Source organism: Pristis pectinata, chromosome 26, assembly GCF_009764475.1.
Source record: "Pristis pectinata isolate sPriPec2 chromosome 26, sPriPec2.1.pri, whole genome shotgun sequence".
In the NCBI taxonomy this organism is placed as follows: domain Eukaryota; kingdom Metazoa; phylum Chordata; class Chondrichthyes; order Rhinopristiformes; family Pristidae; genus Pristis; species Pristis pectinata.
This window is the reverse complement of record NC_067430.1, coordinates 6885225-6907021: the sequence shown is the minus strand read 5'-3', so window position 1 is coordinate 6907021 and position 21797 is coordinate 6885225. Positions and strand designations below refer to the sequence as shown.

The 21797-nt window shown below is 40.0% G+C and overlaps 1 protein-coding gene across 2 annotated transcripts in view; it reads right to left on the bottom strand.

Annotated features, from left to right (window-relative positions):
• Positions 1-1083: 1083 nt before the first annotated feature.
• The window catches only part of ajap1 (adherens junctions associated protein 1), a 235440-nt gene continuing 214726 nt past the window's right edge, over positions 1084-21797 (bottom strand). The window contains exons 5-6 of one of the 2 annotated variants that reach the window (XM_052039608.1): positions 17331-17457; positions 1084-6977 (exon numbers count right to left, since the gene is read on the bottom strand). In XM_052039608.1, coding sequence (XP_051895568.1) covers positions 17385-17457 — 73 coding nt within the window. In that variant the 3' untranslated portion in view covers positions 1084-6977; positions 17331-17384. The remainder of the gene's footprint in view (positions 6978-17330; positions 17458-21797) is intronic. The other variant, XM_052039609.1, reaches the window with a different exon arrangement.

Here is a 21797-nt window from a genome sequence, read left to right as displayed (position 1 = left end):
GACGCCCTGGTCCAACCCTGGGTAATATCCTTAGCCCTGGTGAGGAAGTCCCTCAGGTAAATCCGATGTTTACAGGAAACAAGAATAACACAGACTGAGTGGTGTGTGCTGGAGGATTTCCAACAACTCAGCGACCTTCACACATTCTCCATTTACTTACAGGCATTGTAGCATGAATTGTAAAATAAGCAAAACAATGATCTTGGTGATCCTGTTCACCAAGACTTTCACGGGCTTGGCAGTAGCAGGTGCACCTCACTGTGGTGATGCCAAGCTGGCTGGTCTTTGTTGTCTGAATGCAGATGCTTGGGAGCAGTCCATTTGGAGCAGTTTGTATTGATTCACTACAACAGGCCAGGTTTCTCAGAGGATTGTTTGGTCGATCACTGGATTCTCACACTCCTACAGAGATCCCAGGAAAGGGCAAAGTCAGCAAGTTAGGTCGTCCACCCATCTCTCCTTCTCACTAGGATTTGTTCCTCTCTTCTTTAAGCACCATGTTATATTTATTTTATTCTAATTTTTCTCCTCCTCTTCCTTACAGGGCAATTTGTGCCTCATCCTCTTGTCTAACTATCCCAGCCAAGTGCTCTGTACATTCTATCCAATCTGTACATATGATCTGTACACTCATTCCTAACAGTACAATTGCTGTGTAAATTCACTAACCCGTACGTGTGCCATGTACTCTTTATCTTACTTATATTCCAGTACGTTGCTTTGTAGACTTTGTCTTATTTGTAAACATGCTTTGCTTTCTGCATCCTCTCTTACTTGTACATCTTTGCTGCTCTATGTTCTATGTGTACAGTCTCTTACCTGTACGTACACTGTACACTCTTTTCTACCTGTGTGTGTACGATATCTTCTGTTCCAATTCATATTTCTTCAGGGTCTCAAATCACAGTGCTTCTCATCTCCCTCACTCTTTACTCATGGAACAACCTGAAGCTTACAAACAGAAACTGGAACCTAAGCATTACTCCTTGATTGATCTCAGGTTCCCGACTCTGAAATCTGCCGTATGAACCTGCACCGTGGTCCAGGATTGTTGCATGAAGTTGGTACAAAGGCAGTGAGAACTGTTGTTAAACAGGTTTAATAGCAACATCAGAGTACTAAACTTACACAAGAGAATTGGTACAGGTTGTGTTTACAGTGCATTCAAACACACAGTTCAGAATTACAGCAGTGACAAAATAGAAACCATCCCCCAATGAAACTGTTTCCTTAAGGAAAAAATGCACCTTTGCTCTCACTGGAAGATGGATATATATTATTTATATATATATTCTCTCTCTCTCTCCAGAAAGTACCACTCATTTCAATAGAAAAGTTGGTGACAGCAAAAGGTTTTCTTCCTCTTCAAAACTTAGCGTACAATACGGACTATATGTCGCAGATTTATAAAAGATACTTCCTATAAGGTAGAGATTGTTTGCCTTTATTCTACAAGCATTGTGGTGGTTTGTACCGTGGCTCCTCACCATGTCATATTAAAGGAAGCTGTTAATGTAGTGAAGCGAGGAATTTGACTTGAGCGTGTTTAAGATGTGATAGTGCCTGCTTTTGAAATACCAAAGAAAGCAATCTGACACAAGTATATTGAGAACATTACTGTCATTAATCTCTAACCTTATAGTTTACTGCTTTGCATTTAAGTAAAATATATTTAAAAATTGTCTTGATGTACAAGTCACTGTTGCTTTTCGCAGACGTAAAGCCAGTTTGAAGTGCAGCGTATAGACCAGATTTTACGCTAAGAATTTAACCTTTTGTGAGCCAAAAGGATAAAACAAGTATTATTTAACTGACACAATATTTTAAACTGCTTTTAGCATAACACATTACATTTTTAAAATGCAGGAGAGGTATTCAGTGAGAGTGTAAAACCGTGTTAAACACAATTTTGAAAAAGTATTGTTTTCTCTGGTTAATACAAAATGTCAATCAGTATTTACTGCCAAAGCAATTAAACCACACTGACATTGTTCAAATTATTGTTACTATGGAGATTTTCAGAACCCATTTCAGTCCACATTATGAACACTTGCTGACAGTTCTACAAACGGATGACGTTTATGAACAAAAGTCTCATATTCTCCTCAGTACTTAGCAGGTTGCACACATTGCTTATCATTACCAAGATGTGTAATTCTTGGAATCTTACTCAGTTTACTATCTATGATCCTATGAAGTTCACTCTGCAAAATATCTTGCATGATTTGGACCCTGTCCCCCTATGGTTTTAATCTGGTAACATTCATCCTGGTCTAATGAGATTCCCCAACTTAACACACACTACCCAACAGCACACTCCCCAGCCTGGGGCATTTCCCTCTTCGACGTGCATCTCATTCAGAAGGACTATCCAGTGGAACACCCATCCCTGTTAAACCGTCCAGTCTGGGCAATTCTCAAGATTAACACCACCTCTGTACAGTACTTTCCAGCAGTCTCAGGGGCTCCCCAGTGGGATGACCAACCATGTGGACTGGATGCCCAATGTGTGGGAGAGTTCTGTGTGTAATGGACCAACCAATGTGCAGCACTCCCTCTATTAGTATTGTGTCAAGTAGCTGCTTCTGTGTTGAGAGTATGAGAGAGGTCTGTATGTCAGATGTGTACACATCTGCAGTACTATGTAGATAAGCAACAAATAGAAAAGTTTGACCTTCAATTTTCTGATCACATTTATGAGGGTAGTTTTTTACTTTCGTTCTGGGTTGTTCTGGTGGAGTGAAGGTGATCACCAACCATGCACTGTAATTGGCAAAGGTTCCAGGGTCCATCCAACTCAGTACTAAACATAAAACCCTATGGGTTGCAGATTTCTCTTTCAAAATCTATTTAAAATAAATATAAGGAAGACATTGTATAACTTAGTTCTCTGCTTCCCACACTAAAATCAAAATGGCCATCTGTAGATACCACTGATTGGATTGTTGTGGAGACACAGAGGGTTGAAATGGGTTCTTTTGGATTAACAAAGTAATTCCTATGTAGATTTGATAATTAGCACATTGATTTGCATGGAGCAAGTCGAATAAAGGTGATCGAAGTTCAATGTTCTTCCTAACACTGGAATCATATTTCTTCTAGTTTTGTTTGATCATTTTGCTCCCTTTCTCTCACAAATATCCTTGGGTTTAAAATATTGGATTACATTATCCTCTTTAACTGGGATTAAGTTTTATAGGTGAGGGAGGAGTTTATACATCCTTTTATAAAACTACAGACTGCTTTGCAAAGAAAATTCACTCAATTATCACCCAAGAGTGATGATGAACATCTACAATGTTTTTTTCTAAGAGTTGAGTAAATACATTGACATTGATGGAAGACGTCTCTCTTGGGTCCTTGTACTGGGGAACCCAAATATGTCAAGGAAGTGAAACTGGAAGGTGATAGTCAAAGAGGGTAAAAAGATGAGGAAAAAATATTGAAACCAACAAGTCAAAGATAATTTAAAAGCATGGTGCTTTCCTTCTGCATAAAGAAATCATTCAATAATAGCCAACATCTTAATGAATGTATATGGTAAAATGGAAAAGAAGTTGGTTCAGTTAGCTTTGTAATCTTTATTAAAGTCCTATTGACACGAAGCAGGCCCCAGCAGCATCTGTATTGAGGCTTCTACATTCAGACTTTCCCATCAACTTAGGCTTTGGGCATCCAAACTCCAAGCTTGATGTTGTTGTAAAGACTCAGTCTCCTGCCTGCTTTTATTGGTCATGCTGGTGTGCTCAACTGTAGGCTCTGCTCAACCACCAATGTACTTCAAAACAAAAACAGTGGTGCATATTTCTGCAGAAACCATGCTTCCATCTTTGGCATTCTCTGGTGCAAAATATTTTACCGAGGAAAGGCTATGGCAATTGGGAAGAGTGACAGGGAAGATATTTCAAATCTATAAATCTTTAGGAACATCTGACTCAATGGCATCGACAAATTTTATGGCAAAGAGGTGGAAAGACATTGGTTAAAAGGAGTGCAACAGAAAATGGTTTGGGTATAACATTGTGTTCTGTGACTACATGAAGCCAATACACAAGCGTTCTATCTCAGTAATAGTTCCCTCGTGTGTGAGTGAGTGAGTGTGTGTGTGTGTGTGTGTGTGTGTGTGTGTGTGTGTGTGCGCTTATTTGTTTGTTTGTCTTGGTCTTTTAACAATAAAAAGCACAAATTTAATTTCATTAAGTAGATTTATCTGAGTTCCAAGCTCAAAACATGCAATAATTTCTCTCACAGCTAGTCAACTCACTGGGATGGCAAATGATTAATCACCTCAGGAGCTCTATTTGTGTTGTCTTTCTCATTAAAAACAAATCCAAGACCAGGGTAGAACAACATAAAATGAATTTTCAAGCTTTTTTATTCCAAACGGGTGTGGATGATTTTATAGACTTGTGCTTGGGATAATATTATTTTGGGAAGAAACTCTTGTTTTTTTTGGGTGTTAACTGGAATTTTCCCTCAGCCAGTTGATCCATGGAAGTGGCTGAATCTCATCCTTCATAACCCAAGCTTCATATCTCAGTCTGTGCATAGCTAACTTCATTCTTGTGGACAATACAGTGACTAGACTCAGTGGGGGAGAAATTTGTGTTTTGGAGCTAGATCTAAGGTCATGTGACAACCTAAATCAGTATGAGTGGATAAAGATAAATTTCTCCTCTAGGCTTTTTTTGAGCCTGCAAATCACGTTAGTGTGTGAGTAAGACTTTGTAGGTGATCTGTACAGTTCATATCAGCACCTGAAAGAGAGTCACTGTTACCTGAACTGACTGAAGGGATCAGGGTAGGTTTAAGGTTTAAACCCCAATTAACTTTTCTCTCATTGGGTGCCTGTCTGAGCTCTGCTTCAAACTTAACTCTTTGTATTAACATTGCATCTACTTGAGAATTCAGTCTACAACTGGAGACAGTGCCCCATTTGTGTTTGACTCTGGTAGCAGGTTAGCGAGGAAAAGTTAGGGCAACTGCTGATAGGTTTTATGTAAGATTGAATTCCCTATAGTATCTAATGGTGTTAACATTTCACATCCAAAAATCCAACAATCTGAGTTTTGAAATGTTCAAAGACCTAAGCTTCTACAAACTTACACTACCCATACACTAGCCACAGCATCCCCTGGGTAAAGGAGGGGGCAAAAATATTACCTAATGTTCCTTCCTTCCATCAGTGGCCCTGCAGTGAAAGTATAAACATGGACAACATCTGACTGGCCCTGCTCATATGTGAAACATGGGCACTTGGGTGAGATTTGGGAGGAGACAGATGTTTGACATGAGTCTTTGGAAGTCAGAGCAGGAGAGAGAAAATTGGACTGAGGAAAAGGGCTGAACAAAATTGCTCACGCCTGTAGACTTCACTCCTCCTGGTCACCAGGTCAAAAGTAACTTCAAAAGGAAGAGTTATCTTTCAACATTAAACAAGAAACCATTTAGAAGCAGTGCTTTCCTCTCATGAACCCATGGTTAAAGTTCACTTATTCTTTCATAGAAATCATCTGTTGCTGAATGAAAACTTATCACACAGTATAGTTTATAATGAGATATTCGTGTAATCTGAAAGAAAACCCCACAGTTGTCATGGTTATGAACCATTTTCAAGACAGTAACAGCATCGATGTACAACAAAACAATGCAAAGCGCAAGTTATTCAGTCTTCGTAGGCCACACACAGATCTTTGTCCTTCACGCTTGATGCCTTGATCTGTGTTCCATAGCTCGAAGTATTTGCACAATACAATTTTAAGAAAAAAAAAGTGACAGAAAACATCTGTAGAAACTTAAAAAGTCCTTTGCTCCTCAGAGGGTTAAAATTCTCTCTGCCATTTTATAACTTGGTAAAAACAGCAATGAAGTGTGAGAAACCATCAGTAAGTCCTCCTGAGTGTACAGCGTGTTTAATAGCATGAGTTATGGAGTGGCTGACAGTTTCTGCATTTTAGACTCCATTTCCCACCAAAAGCCAATCAGAAAACTAGATTTAACAGACTCTTAGCTTCATATTTTGATAGCAATTATGTTCTCTTCCAGGGAATGGAAATATATTTGTTGTCATAGTTTTCACCTATAATTTGGGGACCACAAGTGACAGAATGGCCTCGCTGTCTGCAATGCCGTCAATATGTATGTCCATCACCATAGCAATGTTCCTCCATCATGTCTTTATCAGATGATCTGCCTCCACTCTGGATACTGTGCTGGACAAAGCCCCTTGTAAATTCAAAGGCTATCAGCTTCTCCAGTGGAAGGAGCTGGACAGCATCCTACAGGAATAGGGAAAAGTCACCCTGGTACATTCTCTCAGGGTTGGATAGATTCTCAACCTCACGTCAAATGCTTTGGGAAAACAACCTAGGACTTAAAGGGGATTAGAAAATAAATCAAGAATATGAAGAGTAAAAATATTAACTCTGCTAAACACGATATACACTCTGCTTTAATTGGAATATACTGAATTCAAATTTCTCATCACTGCCTCAAGACTTAATTTTAGCAACAAACACCACTTTAGGAAATATCGTTTCTGAGTAGGGTCCCATTTACATAAAGAAGAGATATTATTTCTCCCGGACAAAAAATATTAAATGCTTCTCAAAGAGTTAAGTACTGTTAGTGGATCGTACCAGCCTGCAGTCTCTAAGTACGTGGCATCTAATGGCACTGTTGGTAGTGGATCCTAGTTCATGAGATTATATCTCCACCATAGACATTTCTGAAGGGTTATCTGTCCTATCGGAATTTGGCTGCTGTGTAGTTCTCCTCAATCGACATTGCACGCCATTCCAATTCTGGCAAACGGTTAATTCTTCAAGACTTCTTCCATACTTTCTTCGTCGTAAAATAATGTTATTTTATTGGCATCCGCACTTACAAAAATAAACAAGACTCTCTTCGTTCCCGGTCCTACGGGTGTGCAAAAAAAAGTCGACATCCGTGTGTTTTACAGATTCACCAGTGGAATCCTGAGGAAAAAAATAAAGAATATTTTTGTAAAGGGAAAATTAACCAGATGAAATTTAACCCAACCCCACACCCTATAGGTTTTACATTAGTTGCACCAATCAGTTCATATAACATGCTAAGAAAGACTGAGAGAATGTAAGTAATAAGGAAGTATCTCTTGCTAAAGAACAATGGGCCAATTTTTTAAGCATTTAGAGATTACAAAAACCAGCCAACATTCAGCAAGTCAGGAAGGACTGTTGGAGAGAAACACAGTGGCTCTTCAAGTCATGAGAACACTGAGCTGTTAAAGGTGAACAGCGTTTAAACAGGTAAATACGAGAAATGGAGTGAGTGAGAGGGGCAAAGACAAAGGGAGAGTTCTGTAATGGTGTGTAAAACAAAGAGATGATGGAACAAATCGAGATGGTTTGGTGCAGGAAGAGCTTTGGACCCAAAAAATGAGTGTTGATGAAATGGAAGTGATTATATGAGAGGGAAGCGTGTAAAAGCAGAGACAGCAGTGTGGTCTGGGTGAAAGCATCCTGATTGGCTGGGAAAGGCCTCAGAGGAGGATGGAGTTCTGCAGTAGATGTTGGGTTTGCTGTGGAGATTGACCTCAAGAAGAAGTGGTCTCAGGTTACCAGGGCTTCAGAAGAAGTTTCCGGTGCTGTGAAGGCTGCTCTGTTCAGGAATTACTACCACAGCAAGAACTCCTTAGGCCCCAGAGCACTAGATTGGCAGGGGCGCCATGCTACACCCGGTTCTTCGACACTTACAACATGCACATTAGAAGGTCCATAGACACCTCAAGGAGTTGAATGTGGAACATCATGAATTGGAGCCCCCAGCTCTCTCCTCCTGGATAGCTGTTAACACGGTCTGCACCCTTGGATCCCTATTTAACACCTACCTAAGCTTGAAACCCCACCATTATAACATTATCTGCTCTGCAATCATCTCATCCCTACCAGCACCAAAACCCTCAATAACAACTACATCACCTTGATAATTACCAGCCCTCTTTCAGCACCAGCACAAATATTAAAACCAGGCTTTACCTCTCCTGCTCACCTGCTTCTGTGTATTCTACACCCTACTCTAGGTGTAGACCAGGGTGTAGGCTCAACTCTACACCCTCCTCCTCCTCTGCACAAAGACCATCTTTCCCCTCTTCACCCTGGCCCTCACCAACTTCCAATGGCTTCACTCTCTTCAAAAGCTTTGGCTTCAAGTGCCTCCGTGGGCTCCCTCAATCCCACATATCCAAGCACATTGAGGTAATTAGCATTGAGAAGCAGGATAAGGCCACGACCGTAGCTTCTGCAGATGGGGTGAGTTGGGGATGGGGGTGGGGGAGGATTTTCACCGGAGCAGAAACACTGTCATAAGCCAGCTGGGCTGAACAACCTGTTTCTCTGGTGAAGACACTCACATACCACCTCTTCCAGTCCTTCCTCCTACCTTTGCTTTAGATCGGTCTTTGGGGCAGTGTTACTGGTGCGATGTAAATGTACCTATTAAACAGTGCACAGAAGGGTGCCACAAACATGCTGACTAACCATTTGCCAATTGTTGGCAACATTCCTTTTTCTGGTACTATGTTCTTTATCAGCAGGGAAGGTATATATGAGGATGCCAGGCTGATGATCTCCGCAGCCAGGAACAGTTCTCTGCCCCATATCCACCTACAGCCAGACAGTGTAACAGGTGTTCCTCAGGATGAGCCCTTCATACAAGTTGCCATGGCTGCATTGCCTGCATGATAAGTGCGACTTGCTTCATGCAGCTCCTTCAGAACTGCCCACTTGTACAGTCAGGACAGCGGAGACACCTCTGATATTGGAGGCCAGCTGGATAGGTTCACTCTCAGGCCTGTCCAGTAGTCTGTCGTGTCTCACCACAGCAAACCCGGGTGGCCAGCAGAGACAGATACCATGGGCAGCCATTGACAGGGTCTGCCAGTCAAGGCCCGTGAGCACACTGGAAAAACGCAGTGGCCTGTCTCTCCCATCACACTGCTGCTGAGAACTGGTACCTCAACAGAAACAATTATGAACACCTTGAGTAGAAACAATAAACTGCTTAAACTGTGTATACCTGTTGACAGTGCATTGTGGAGATTGAATAATACAGTGGGAAAGAAAAGTGCCTGTTTGCCTGTTCACCTCTGGAAAGGGGATTTTCCATTCCACCCATGGTGGTTGCATCATGGCCTGGTACAGCAATTTGAATGCGCAGGAATGTAAGAAGCTGCAGAGAGCAGTGGACTCAGCCCGTTACATCACGGGTACATCCCTCCCCACCATCGGTAGTACCTACAGGAGGTGCTACCTCAAGAAGACAACATCCATCATTAAAGATCCCCACCATCTGAGCCAGGCCATCTTCTCACAGCTACCATTAGGCAGGAGGTACAGAAGCCTGAAGTCCCACACCACCAGGTTTAAGAACAGCTACTTCCCTTCAATCATTTGGTTCTTGAACCAACCAGCACAACCCTAATCACTACAGTTTAACAACACTATGACCACTTTGATCACTTTGCACTAAAATGGACTTCATTTTTTTTGTTATATTTGTGTTCTTTCTTGTGAAAATTGTTCATAATTTATGCTGAATTTATGCTTTTCTTGTGAATGCAGCTTATCTGATACTATGTGCCTGTGATGTTGCTTCAAGTCAGTTTTTCATTGCACCTGTGCATACACGTACTTGTGTATATGACAATAAACTCGACATTGACTTTGACCCTGTGAAAGCCCAACAGCACATGGACTGGTTTGTTCCACACCATTTCCAAGTAAACACTGATACAGGACAAAATTCCCACAATTCGGTGCAATGTGGCCTGAGGCCATTTAATTTTCTCTTTACATACACTCATCACATAAAACACCTTTATGTGATTTTTAAGGCAATGAACAGCTTAACTGAACTAATAAGGGCCTTCTCAGTTAAATTCTATGTCCTTCAATGGCTTAGTCAGTGTCAGACATGTAGCCTCAATGGGAATCCGATTTAGCAGTGACCCCAGGAGCTATTTCCCTGAATCCAGTTTAAAAGAGCAAGATAAATGAGACAAAGTTCCAGATAAATCCATTCAAATAGTGGACTGTCTTCCAAATGGGGTGAGCAACGACGATGCATGTAATAGGTGCAAGGTTAAAATAGCAGTTGGGCATCAGCATATAAAACCTGAGCATTGCAGCATTCTGCAAAGAACAGTTAACCAGCTTATTGCCTCTGTGATGGTTGGATACAAGTGGTAAAAAAGAAAGATCTTACATTTATATGACGCCTCTTTTTATGTCTCAAAGCACTTTATATCCAATGAGACACTTCTGAAGTGTATTTTCTCTTTGCAATCCTGGCTAAACAGTAGATAAACGACACAAGAGACTGCAAATGCTGGAAATCTGGAGCAACACACAAAGAGGACCTCAGCGGGTCAGGCAGCATCTGTGGTGGGAAATGGACTGTCGACGTTTCGGGTCGAGACCCTTCATCCGGACACATCTGTTCATCTAAACAGCAGATAAACTTTGCACAGCAAGCTTCCAAAGTAGTCATGTGATCATGACCAGATTGAGGTAGAAATTTGTCCTTGGTGGCAAGCTGTAAATGCTTGATACAGTAATGTACGCACACCGTACCTGCTTCCAGCGTTCAGCTCTGGTGATTTCAGAGGAATCAGAGCACATGCATCCTCATATCAGGTACTTGTTGAGTGCATCAAGGCCAAATTACTGTTTCAGTGATATTGGCTAAAAAATATTCACCAGGGGACTGGGGAGAACTGGGGACTGGATTATAGTGTTGTGTTCGCAAGTAGGATCCTTAGTTTAAGAGCTAAATGACAGCACGTCTAACAGTTCAGCATACTGTATTCGATATTCACTGGATTACAAACTGACTGAAACATCTCCTGTATGTGTGCCATCTTTTCCTTGCCTACCAGCCATCTTTCTGCCATACTTGGCACTTCTGTGGGTTTGATTTCCCTGGTTATGTACTGGGCAATGTAGTTGATTGAGAAGGTTTGTTGCAGTGTTGGAAGGAATCCATTGGGCCTTAGCTGTGGCTCAGTGACAACACTTTCACGTCTTGAGGTAAAACCATGTTAGGCCTTCTCCAGCCACTTGAACAGGTATTCCAGTATGTGTCGATAATCCAGAGGTACAGGTTTTTAGCCAAGTTTTAAACCATCTGCTTTTACATAAGAATGTGAGGAATAGGATCATGAGTAGGCCATCTGAACCTTCAAGCCTGCTCCATCATCCATCAAGGCATCACTAATCTTCTCTCTCATTACCATTTTCTAGCACTATTCTCTTATTCCTCGCTTCCTTTAATGCCCAGAAATCTATCAAGCTTTGGGTAGAGAATTCCAAAGGCTCACCATCCTCTGAGTGAGACATTTCTCCCCATCTGAGTCTTAAATGGCCTATACCTTCTTCTCAAACTGTGACCCTGGTCCTTGATTCCTAGGTCAGTTTAAGTAAAAGATTACATAGAATCTCCCAATACGATGCCCCAAACTCAACCTGCTAATGGCAAATATCTTTAAATATGTTAAATATCTCATCCAAGTTCCCTGAGACTGAGCAGCATTTGAATTGCACAAATGTTTGGATTATCAATATCAATCCTGTAATTTTTTTTTTGTGTCCCTGCTGTTATTTTTAAATACTATTTCATACAATATGTCAAGTTAGTATATAAAACTTATAAATCATTTATTGGTGAACATCCGTAACTATTCCTTGAAGAGTCACTTGCTTCATGATATTTGGAATTTGGTTGTTTTCTGACTATTGTGTAGGTTGACTCTTCACACTCCTGAAGGTTACATAATAAGATGTCTGGTTTACACAGCCCTGACTTAAACTTTCTAATATAGAAATACAATGCTTTTATGCTTTAAAGGCCTCAATCATTACAGCATCTAACACAGTAACTCAAAGTAAATGAAAATCAATAAACTGCAGAAGTTGCAGATCTGAAACAAAACAGAAAACGTTGCAAAGACTCAGCGGGTCGGACAGCATCTATGGAAAGAGAAACAGAGTTAATGTTTCAACCCGTATCAGAACTGAAAAGAGAGAAAACAAGTTAATTTCTGGAGTAGAGAAGATTGGGGAACAACAGAGGGAAGAAGGACAACAAACACAACAAGGCATAAACTGATGCTAACTGCAACTCCCACTGTTAACTGATTTAGTCTCACCCTATCAGAGATATTACTTTTGTTCTACCTATCCATCACCCACATTCTCTGCTATTAAATACTAACTTGCTTTTTCTCTTTCCCAATTCTGGTGAAGACCCCAGGACCTAGAACTCTGCTTGATCTGTGGACTGCCTCCAGCATTTTCTGTTTTATACAGTGTTAGGAAGGATGTAAAACAATTGAGAAGATGTGGCATAGATTCATTTGGATGCTGTTTGGCATAAGAATACATATAGAAATTGTTGATTGTTAGTCAGTGTACATTTTGAAAGTATAGTCTTTGGCAGATAGAAACATTGGCCTAGAAATTCATTGGCAGGCTAAAGGATAATTTTGTGGTGTACCAATGACTGTTTTAATTCTGGGACCCAATGGCAGGCTTTCAGTACATCAGTGCACACAGTTATTATCACATTGGCCGTTTATTCCCTCTACCAGGAGAAACATTTTCCATTGACAAAAGATTAATACCTTATTTTTATTTAGCTTTTCTGTTAGCAGAATACAAACAAAATATTACATTTAGTGATCTATCTTCACTGCCACACCCTTGCCAAACTAGATGGCTTTTTAAAATCTGATGCCATTAAGAGTGTGGCGATGGCATCTGTCCAAGTTAGAAACAGCTAAATATATTTTAGTCAGCCCACCCAAAATATATGAGAAGAAGCTTCATTTATATTTGAAGGGTCTTCAAGAGGGGTGATCTATGGGGTAAGTTAGCAGGGCACTGATCTTCGATTAATGTACAGCACAATTCCATTATAGAGCGATTCAATTCAAAGTGTCACACAATCAAGTAAACAATGACAAAGTGGAATTGAAAGTGCCACTTCACTGATCCAACTGGTGTTCAATCCCAATGACTCTTATGAAAATTTATACATCCTGGGCAGATTGGTGATTGTTAAATCCCAAAGTGACACTATCCAGCTTAAAGAGCATTTCCTCTTTAAAGCAACTGAATGAGAAACTGACCCTTTTTCTAATTCACCCCTTGAGCAATTGCATATAATATGAACATGAAGCAATTGGTAACGGTTGTGGCTAATTATCAGAGTTGTTAAATCCCTAATTTTAATATGACAAATAGAACAGATGGGATTTTATTGTCACTTTTATATATTAGAATATATGGTGAATTTATAACTTGTTAAATGTTCATATACATCAGATTCATTGAGGTGCATATTTTATTCTTCTTATATAATTAGATATCGATAGTACTCGGTGAGTAAATCACCTACTCCTCCATTGTTGCCGACACATATTGCTTTCTCCTTAAAAGTTACCATCCCCTTTGTTGAATACTTGCCCAACATTGAGTTACCCATCTGTGCGTTCATACCCAAATGCTTTGATGTGAAAGTCGTAGATTATTTGGTATCACCAGCTCTGCAACTGGCATCATAAAGCTTCCTGCACTGACTATTATTTGTTCATTTAGCATTACTCCTCTTTTAAGTCACTCACTCATTAAATGTTAACACATATTAACTGCCCTCCAATATATTACACATAAATAACTTACTTTGTTTTTAACGGTAAGAGCCGATAGACTTTATTCTCACTGAGCTATCCCAGCTTGATCTATTAAATCTTCCCACAACAGCCATAAGTGCCAACCTTTCAATGTGGTTCCTTGGATGATGATCAGGGGTGAGAATCCCAGATACTACTCTGACCGAAAGTGGTCCTGTTAACAATGAACAAGGCTTGGTCCTCAACCTTCTTGGTTGGTGCCATACTGGACAATGAACTGATTTGTCCAACAAAATTACTTTTAAAAATAACTGAGACAGGAGCTTAAATGGAAAAACTGCTTTTCCATGAGACCTTTTTGGAGTCAGACTGATTGGAGAGTGAATTTTGGAAATCAATGCTCAATTGATAATCCTCATTTAGAAAACCTCACAAAATTAACGCCATAACTTCAAAATATATACCCAGGCACTTATTTTGAGGTGTTAGCCGAATATTGTTATTTACATTAAACTGCAAATTCCCTGGAAATTCAATCAAAACTGTGAAATGGAAGATGCACTTGCACATCCTTCACTCTGTAACACACTTGAAGAAACATATGGGGCTGCAAATCCCCACAGCTGCCACATATTGTCATCCCCAATTGTCTTCTGGTGGAATGGTCTTGGTCTAGTTTATGAGGAAATCTCCCTTTGTCGGGGGCTCGTGATTATTTATATAGTCTGACACCGAAATAAGAGGTCAAAACCCACATAAAAGTGAGGACAAATTAACAGACATGAAATGATTTGGCAGCAATAAAAGCAGTCTTGTCTTCACTGATAAGATATCTTTACTAGTCACATGTACATCGAAACACACAGTGAAATGCATCTTTTGCGTGGAGTGTTCTGGGGGCAGCCCGCTAGTGTCGCCACGCTTCCGGCGCCGACATAGCATGCCCACAACTTCCTAACCCGTACGCCTTTGGAATGTGGGAGGAAACCGGAGCACCCGGAGGAAACCCACACAGACACAAAGAGAACATACAAACTCCTTACAGACAGCAGCAGGAATTGAACCCAGGTCGCTGGCACTGTAATAGCGTTAAGCTAACTGCTGCGCTACCATGCCTGCTCTCACTGAGGGTGGATGATTTGGGGTCTTGACAATGAGGGAATTCTGATTTCAGTCCCAGTTGACCCTTCCACTTGGGTGAGTATTGTAGGTCTAGACTGCATCATTCTGGGAAAATTGAGGAAAACTCTCTGCATTAATGGACAGGGTCACCTTATGCTCATAAAGTATTTTTAAACATGCCAAAAAGCGAACATGATGGATCACGAGAGAAGACGGATGACAGCAGTTCGTAATTCCTTGGAGGGGAATGTGTGAAGCGAATTGGAAGTAATGAGCAATTGACTACAAGACCACAGTGAATCATTCATACCCCCTCCCTCACCCAATCATCTCTACTGCTGTTTAGATAATGTACCGTCCTCCATTGTCTAAAATTCCAGTTTGGCCATATTCAGTTCCAAACCAAGCTTTACTGTTTTAGCACTGTTTTACCCCATTGCATTGACTTTCAACTTTCTATGGCATCAAGTTAAAATTCTTAAACCCTCTGCTTGCATTTCTCAAGTCTTCATCCTTTTTTCTCAGAAATATCCATCAGCCTTGTAAACGTTTACAACCCTTTGACTTTAGGCTCCTGTGCAGTCACCCTACCAGTGTTGATGAAAATCTTCCTATCTCAACCTTATATTTTGGCATCATTTTCTTCAAGGTCTTCTGCTGTCTAATACCTCTTCTTTTTTTTTAAACCCACCTTCCTGAATAAGCTTTTGGTCATCCCTTCTTTGGCCTGAGGTCTGTTTTCTCCTTAAACCTCTGTGAAATACCCTGGCAACATTTTCAATGTTGAAGCTGCCACAAAGAGAGGGAGTAAACTCTGACTGGGCATTGCGAAGTTGTAAAACTCATGAAGATTCATGCAAAAATAAATAAATGTACAGAGTTTAAGAAGAAATCAATACTGGATCAATGGAAAGGCCATGGATGTTTGTGAAACCTGGCTTATTTGCCAGTTTACATAAATGGCCTGGGTATTTGAATATGAATCAATAAAGTAGACAAAATAGAATGGAATCAAATCATACAAGACCACAGGGTAAAGCATAAGCAAGTTCCTAATAATAAGGAATAATTCCAATCCCTTCCCAATTTTTCATGAAGTCAAGATTTTTTGATCTACTAAAATGGTATATGATACAATTATATTTCATCTGTAGAATTTTCCTACAGTTATAATTTCATTCAGAAACAAATGCAAACACCATTGTCTTTTAGAAGCTCAATAAACTTACCATTCATTGTTAAAGCACTTAATCACATGCTGCATCCACCAAAGGAAGTGCTCTTACTAAACCATCTGAAATTCTGCCAGAATTTGGAAATGTGCTTTAGGTCAAGAGTGGTTTAGTAAGTACAGTGTAGGTAGGCTAAAAATGTTTCTTTTCCCCTTGTTGGAAGTTAGAATCGGTTCACTTCACAATATCTTCATTCCAAACAAGACTAACAATACAGTGAACTGATCAATCTGCTGCAGAGTTGAAAAGATTTAGGATTAAATTAATTAAATTTTCACAATTAATACAATTAAACCAGGTCACCTTTTCTGAGACCACGTTTTCAAGAGATTAGGATCAAATTGAATGGACTCTGTAAAATTTATGTTGAAATGTTGTCTCCTGCCCCCCAACATTTTTAAGTCTTAATTCAAATGTTAATTCAGAACAATACTGAGGAAGATTTCAAAAGAAAAGGAGGGGAAGGAAGAAAAGAATCAAATAATAATAGATCTTTTGAACTACTATCTCCTGAAAATGGTGTAAATAATCTTTGGGTCACCATTTGACTACAACAATACGTCAGTGTGACTTCTGTTGAGATGAGTTCAAACTTTAAATTTGACTTTAAATTTAAAACAGGCTTTTCATCCACTTATACACTTCCCCTCTTAAAGTATGTAACATGATATCACACCGAAGCCCAGTGTTTCTTCATGAGTATGAAGGACTACCATTTACACACATTTTTCATGGCAGTGTGTTGGGAATGTCTTTCTCATAAATATAATTAAACTAACTGGATTACCAGATGGTGTGAAGTGTCATTGTTGCCATGGCAGTATTGAATGGAACTTGATACACCTCATAGGCCATTTATTTGAATTCAGGATTTTACTAGCTTTTGTGAGATTTTAAATGGGATTTAAACTTGTTGAACCATCTCATAGATCCTCAAGTAGCCAATGTCTGTTGGAATTATGCTAACCTCGACATGTGCTAACTGAACATCAAATAAGCTGAACCTCATGAACTTGCCAATATCGAAAGTAGATCTCAACCAGGATGACACTATACTCAAGAAAAGGAATTGGGTCCATTGTGGAACAAAGTTGTTACTGGGGACAATGAAAACTGCTTTCCCAACTGATGTAAGATGTCAATGGAAATGTCAACAATGTTGTCAGGATAACACTGAATGGAACTGAACCCAGCAGATGTCATTAATTGGATATTTGTTCTTTGATATCTGGTCTTGCCTCCTTGGACAATATTAACAATTAACTGTAAGGAGCAGATGGTCCAAACTGGAGAGTCATACTTACCAAGAATTAGAAAGGTGACGTCTGCCCGCCCCAGGAGTAAGAGCCTTCGGCCAGTCAGCAGGAGATTTCAAACCATTTCTCCGATACGAAGGGCACTGGGATTAGCTGCCGTTCAGATGGGGGTGTTCTGCAGTGAGCAGAGAAATGGGCTTGCACGTGCTTGCACGTAATACACATCAAGCAGGCCTAGTCAGGCCTGCTACAAGCTAAGCTTGAAAGAAAAAGTCTGTGTAAAGTGGCACTTTGTCAAGTTATTAGAGCATCGACCTCTAACCTTTAATGATAAAGAATCTTTAGGCATTTTAAACTAAGTGTTATTTTGATCAAGGTCCCCAAAACTTGGTACATTAAACAACTTCAGTTCCAACTGAAAAAAAATTAAGTCCTTTTTTATGTAATCAGTTCAAGGAATTGATTAAAAATTAGTAGGCTGACACCCTTAATAACAACAAATAGCAAACATCAATTAATCAGTTAAATTGGGTCCACTTTTCCTTAAAACCTTCACACACAATTAATCAAGCTTCCACCATGGCACCTTAGAGTGTTTGCAGATTGTGAGTAAAACTACAACTGATTATTGCTTTATTCAGTGATTACTTAAAACTAGACGCATATCTAATAACATGCATTCTTTCCACTTGGGTGGCTGGGCAACCTCGAGTTAGCTGTACAGTAGCGGGTTGACCTCTCTTCACCACTACTTGTCTGGCTGGCCTGAGAGCCCAGGAAGGTGAGTCTGCCATCCAGTGTACTGCCATCATCTCATATGTAGTGCCGGATGACAGCTCTTACCCTCTCACATTATGCAAAGGAAATACTTCCAAAAAAAAGTAAATTATAAAGTCTTTAAATGTAAGTAATTCAATTCTCGAGTGTGTTAACTGTAAATAGTTCACTAATTGAATATCTGAGGAGCTGGTTACCTAGTTATAATAATCATAAATCCATCACAGAAGTTGAAGGTTTGAATGTCATGCCAACATCAGCAATTGTCAAGGATGACTGCAATTCTAAATAGTTAATGGAACTATCTATCAAAGGTTACTCCTCAAACACCCAATATTTCCGGGATAAGACCCAGAAACACAGCTGTCATTCTGGTTTCACCTTTATCGTCTACTTGGGCCACTTATGTAACTCAGAAGGATGTATAATTTTTCTCTCACTGGGTCTCAGTTTTCCCCCAGTCCTCTCCTGAAGGCATTGACTCTTGGGCACTTGCCCCAAGTGATCTTTATTCATGTATTAGCCATGTCTGATCCCAATCTGTCCACATTAATAAGGACAGTGAGATAACAACCAGAAGGGGAAAACAGTGAGCAATGTTTCCCAGCTTTTTCCTCACACCAAAACCCATCCCTCAACCTCGGAGTGTCTGAACAGTTTTCCTGGTTGAGATAATCTAATCAGTGCTTATGAATTTTAGAGTCTTCTGGGGTGCCCAGCTCAGATGTTCTGAGTGTCTGGAAATGCTGAACTATTTTGCTGAGTAATGTGTTGTGCTCAAAAATATATGACAATGAAACGATGACTAAACATCATCATAAAAACAGATCAGAGTTGAGTTCATGGAATAAAGTAACAGGTTATCAAATCTTTTTAATTATAGAGGCTTGATTTTTCTTCTTTGAAACAAATTATTTTATATTTTCAGCTCTGTTTTCCCTAGAAGGCTGGCTGATGTTGGCAATGTATTGCAAGGGTGCAACATCTGGTCAAAGTTAGATAGCCAACTGGGAGATGGAACCAATGTAGAATACAAATTGAAAGTTTTTAAGAACAAGGTAACAAATACAAAAGCTAAATATATACTCAAAGTTAAAAGACAGGAGTCTGCTGAGGAAAAAAAAGCCATGGTGGTTGACTGGTCATGTGCAAAGACAAATGTGATGAAAACAGAAATGTCATTCTAAATTAAACGAATCCTACACTCATCCAGATATAGTTGAGTAAAATAAACAGATCTCTCCAATGAGATCAACCAAAAGGTTAATGGAAAACAGAATCATACATAACAGTGGAATGAATGGGGAAAGCTTTATCAATGGGCAAGTGAACTTAAGGGAAAATTTAGAAGTATGTCACTGGGTGCTGCGTACAGACTAAACAAGGAAAAAATATGAGTCTAGTTGAAGTTGATGTCCAAATAATAACATTGAATGACAGTAATATTAAGACTAGTAATAAGTTAGAGGAAAGTATTATTTTAGATAGATGTTGGATCTTGGCGTCCTCAGGGAGATGACAATTTGTCCAAGGTCCAAGTCCGTATTTTTAATTTTGGGATAGTTCCCACAAGACCGGAAGGAAGCTAATATTTTTCCATCTTTTAAAAAGGGTGATAAGAAAGGCCCAGTTAACGATAGCTGCATTAGACTGACATTAGTAATAGATGCTTGGGAGAATCATTAAGGGTGGAATATATAATTCTTTAGGGAGGGACATATTAGAGGTAACCTCATAACAAGAATGTCATGTCCTAGAAATGTACTTGTATTATTTGTAGAAGTTCCAAAGATGGATGTTGGAAGGACCCTAGCAGAGAGTGACTGCTTAAAGTCCTGTAAAGATTTAAATAAAGTTCTGCACAAAGGCTTATCTTCAAGGTTAAGGGCTCTGGTAACAATGGCAATATATTGAGCTGAATTAAGAAAAGGCTGACAGGACATGGGGAAGAGGTAATTATGGATGGAGATGGGCACCAATGGTGCACCATGCAGAGGAATTTCCTAGATTTAATTTAATAAAATTGGGTTGGATGTTTAATCAACTTGATTTGCCTCTCCCGGGATGTTGTAGAGTCATGGTGTCATAGTCTTACAGCATGGAAGCAAGCTCTTTAATCAGCAACTCATGCCAACCATCAACCACCCATTTATACTAATCCTTTCTTTGACACTATAGCCAAGAAAACACAGCAGAGCCTCTACTTCCTCAGAATGCTAAAGAAATTCATCAGCTCCCCGAAGATCCTCACCAATTTTTACAGATGCACCATAAAAAGCTTCCAATCTAGATGCATCACAGCTTGGGATGTCAACTGTTTTGCCCAAGACCGCAAGAAATTGCCGAGAGTTGTGAACACCACCCAGTCTATAATGAAGACCAGCCTCCTCCCCATTGACTCTGTCTACACTTCCTGCTGCCTCGGGAAAGCAGACAACATAATCAAGGTCCCCTCTCAACCTGGTCATTCTCTCTTCTCCCCCTCCGATTTGGAAGAATATACAGAAGCTTGAGAACATATACCATAAGGCTCAAGGACAGTTTCTATCCCACTGTTATAAGACTGTTGTATGGACTTCCTATGTGATAAAGATGAACTCTTGATCTCTCAATCTACCTTGTCATGGCCCTTGCACTTTACTTGTCTACCTGCACTGCATTTTCTCTGTAACTGTAACTCAATCACACTGCAATGTTGTTTGCATTCTGTTTTTTTTTTCTTTTGCACTACCTTGATGCACTTATGTATGGAATGACCTGTCTGAATAGCATGCAAACAAAAGCTTTTCCCTGTATTTCAGTACATGTGACAATAGTAAACCAATTACCAATTAATCTTACAATAATTTCATTTTTAATTCTCACCACATTCTCATCAACTTCCCCCAAACTGTACCATTCTACATGAGGGTAATTGTACAGTGACCAGTTAATCTACCAGCCCACACATCTTTGGAATGTGGGAGGAAACCAGAGCTCCTGGAGGAAACCTATGCGCCCAGGGTCAGGATTGAACCCGGGTCTCTGGTGCTGTGAGGCAATGGCTCTACTAGCTGCTTCAAGTGAGGTGGAAGATATATACAATGTACTTCACAAGGCATCACAACGTGTGGTACAATTTGGATGGAACAGAGACTCTGTACTTGCCTTTTGTTTTTACAAATGGAAAAGAGGATTATTTAGTTAATATAATAAATAAAATAAAATGGTGAAAGATTGCAGCCTGCTGTTGTGCAAAGGAACTTGTGAGTGCTTGTGCATGAATTGCAAAAGGTTGGTTTGCAGGTGCAACAGGTTGTCAAGAAGGCAAATGGAATGTTGGCCTTCATTGCTAGAGGGATTGAATTTAAGAGCCAGGAGGTTATGCTGCAGCTGTACAGGGTACTGGTGAGGCCGCACCTGGAGTACTGCGTGCAGTTCTGGTCTCCTTACTTGAGGAAAGATATACTGGCTTTGGAGGCAGTGCAGAGGAGGTTCACCAGGTTGATTTCAGAAATGAGGGGGTTAGCCTATGAGGAGAGATTGAGTCGCCTGGGACTATACTCGCTGGAATTCAGAAGAATGAGAGGGGATCTTATAGAAACATATAAAATTATGAAAGGCACAGATAAGATAGAGGCAGGAAGGTTGTTTCCACTGGTAGGTGAGACTAGAACTAGGGGACATAGCCTCAAGATTTGGGAGAATAGGTTTAGGACGGAGATGAGGAGAAACTGCTTTTGCCAGAGAGTAGTGAAT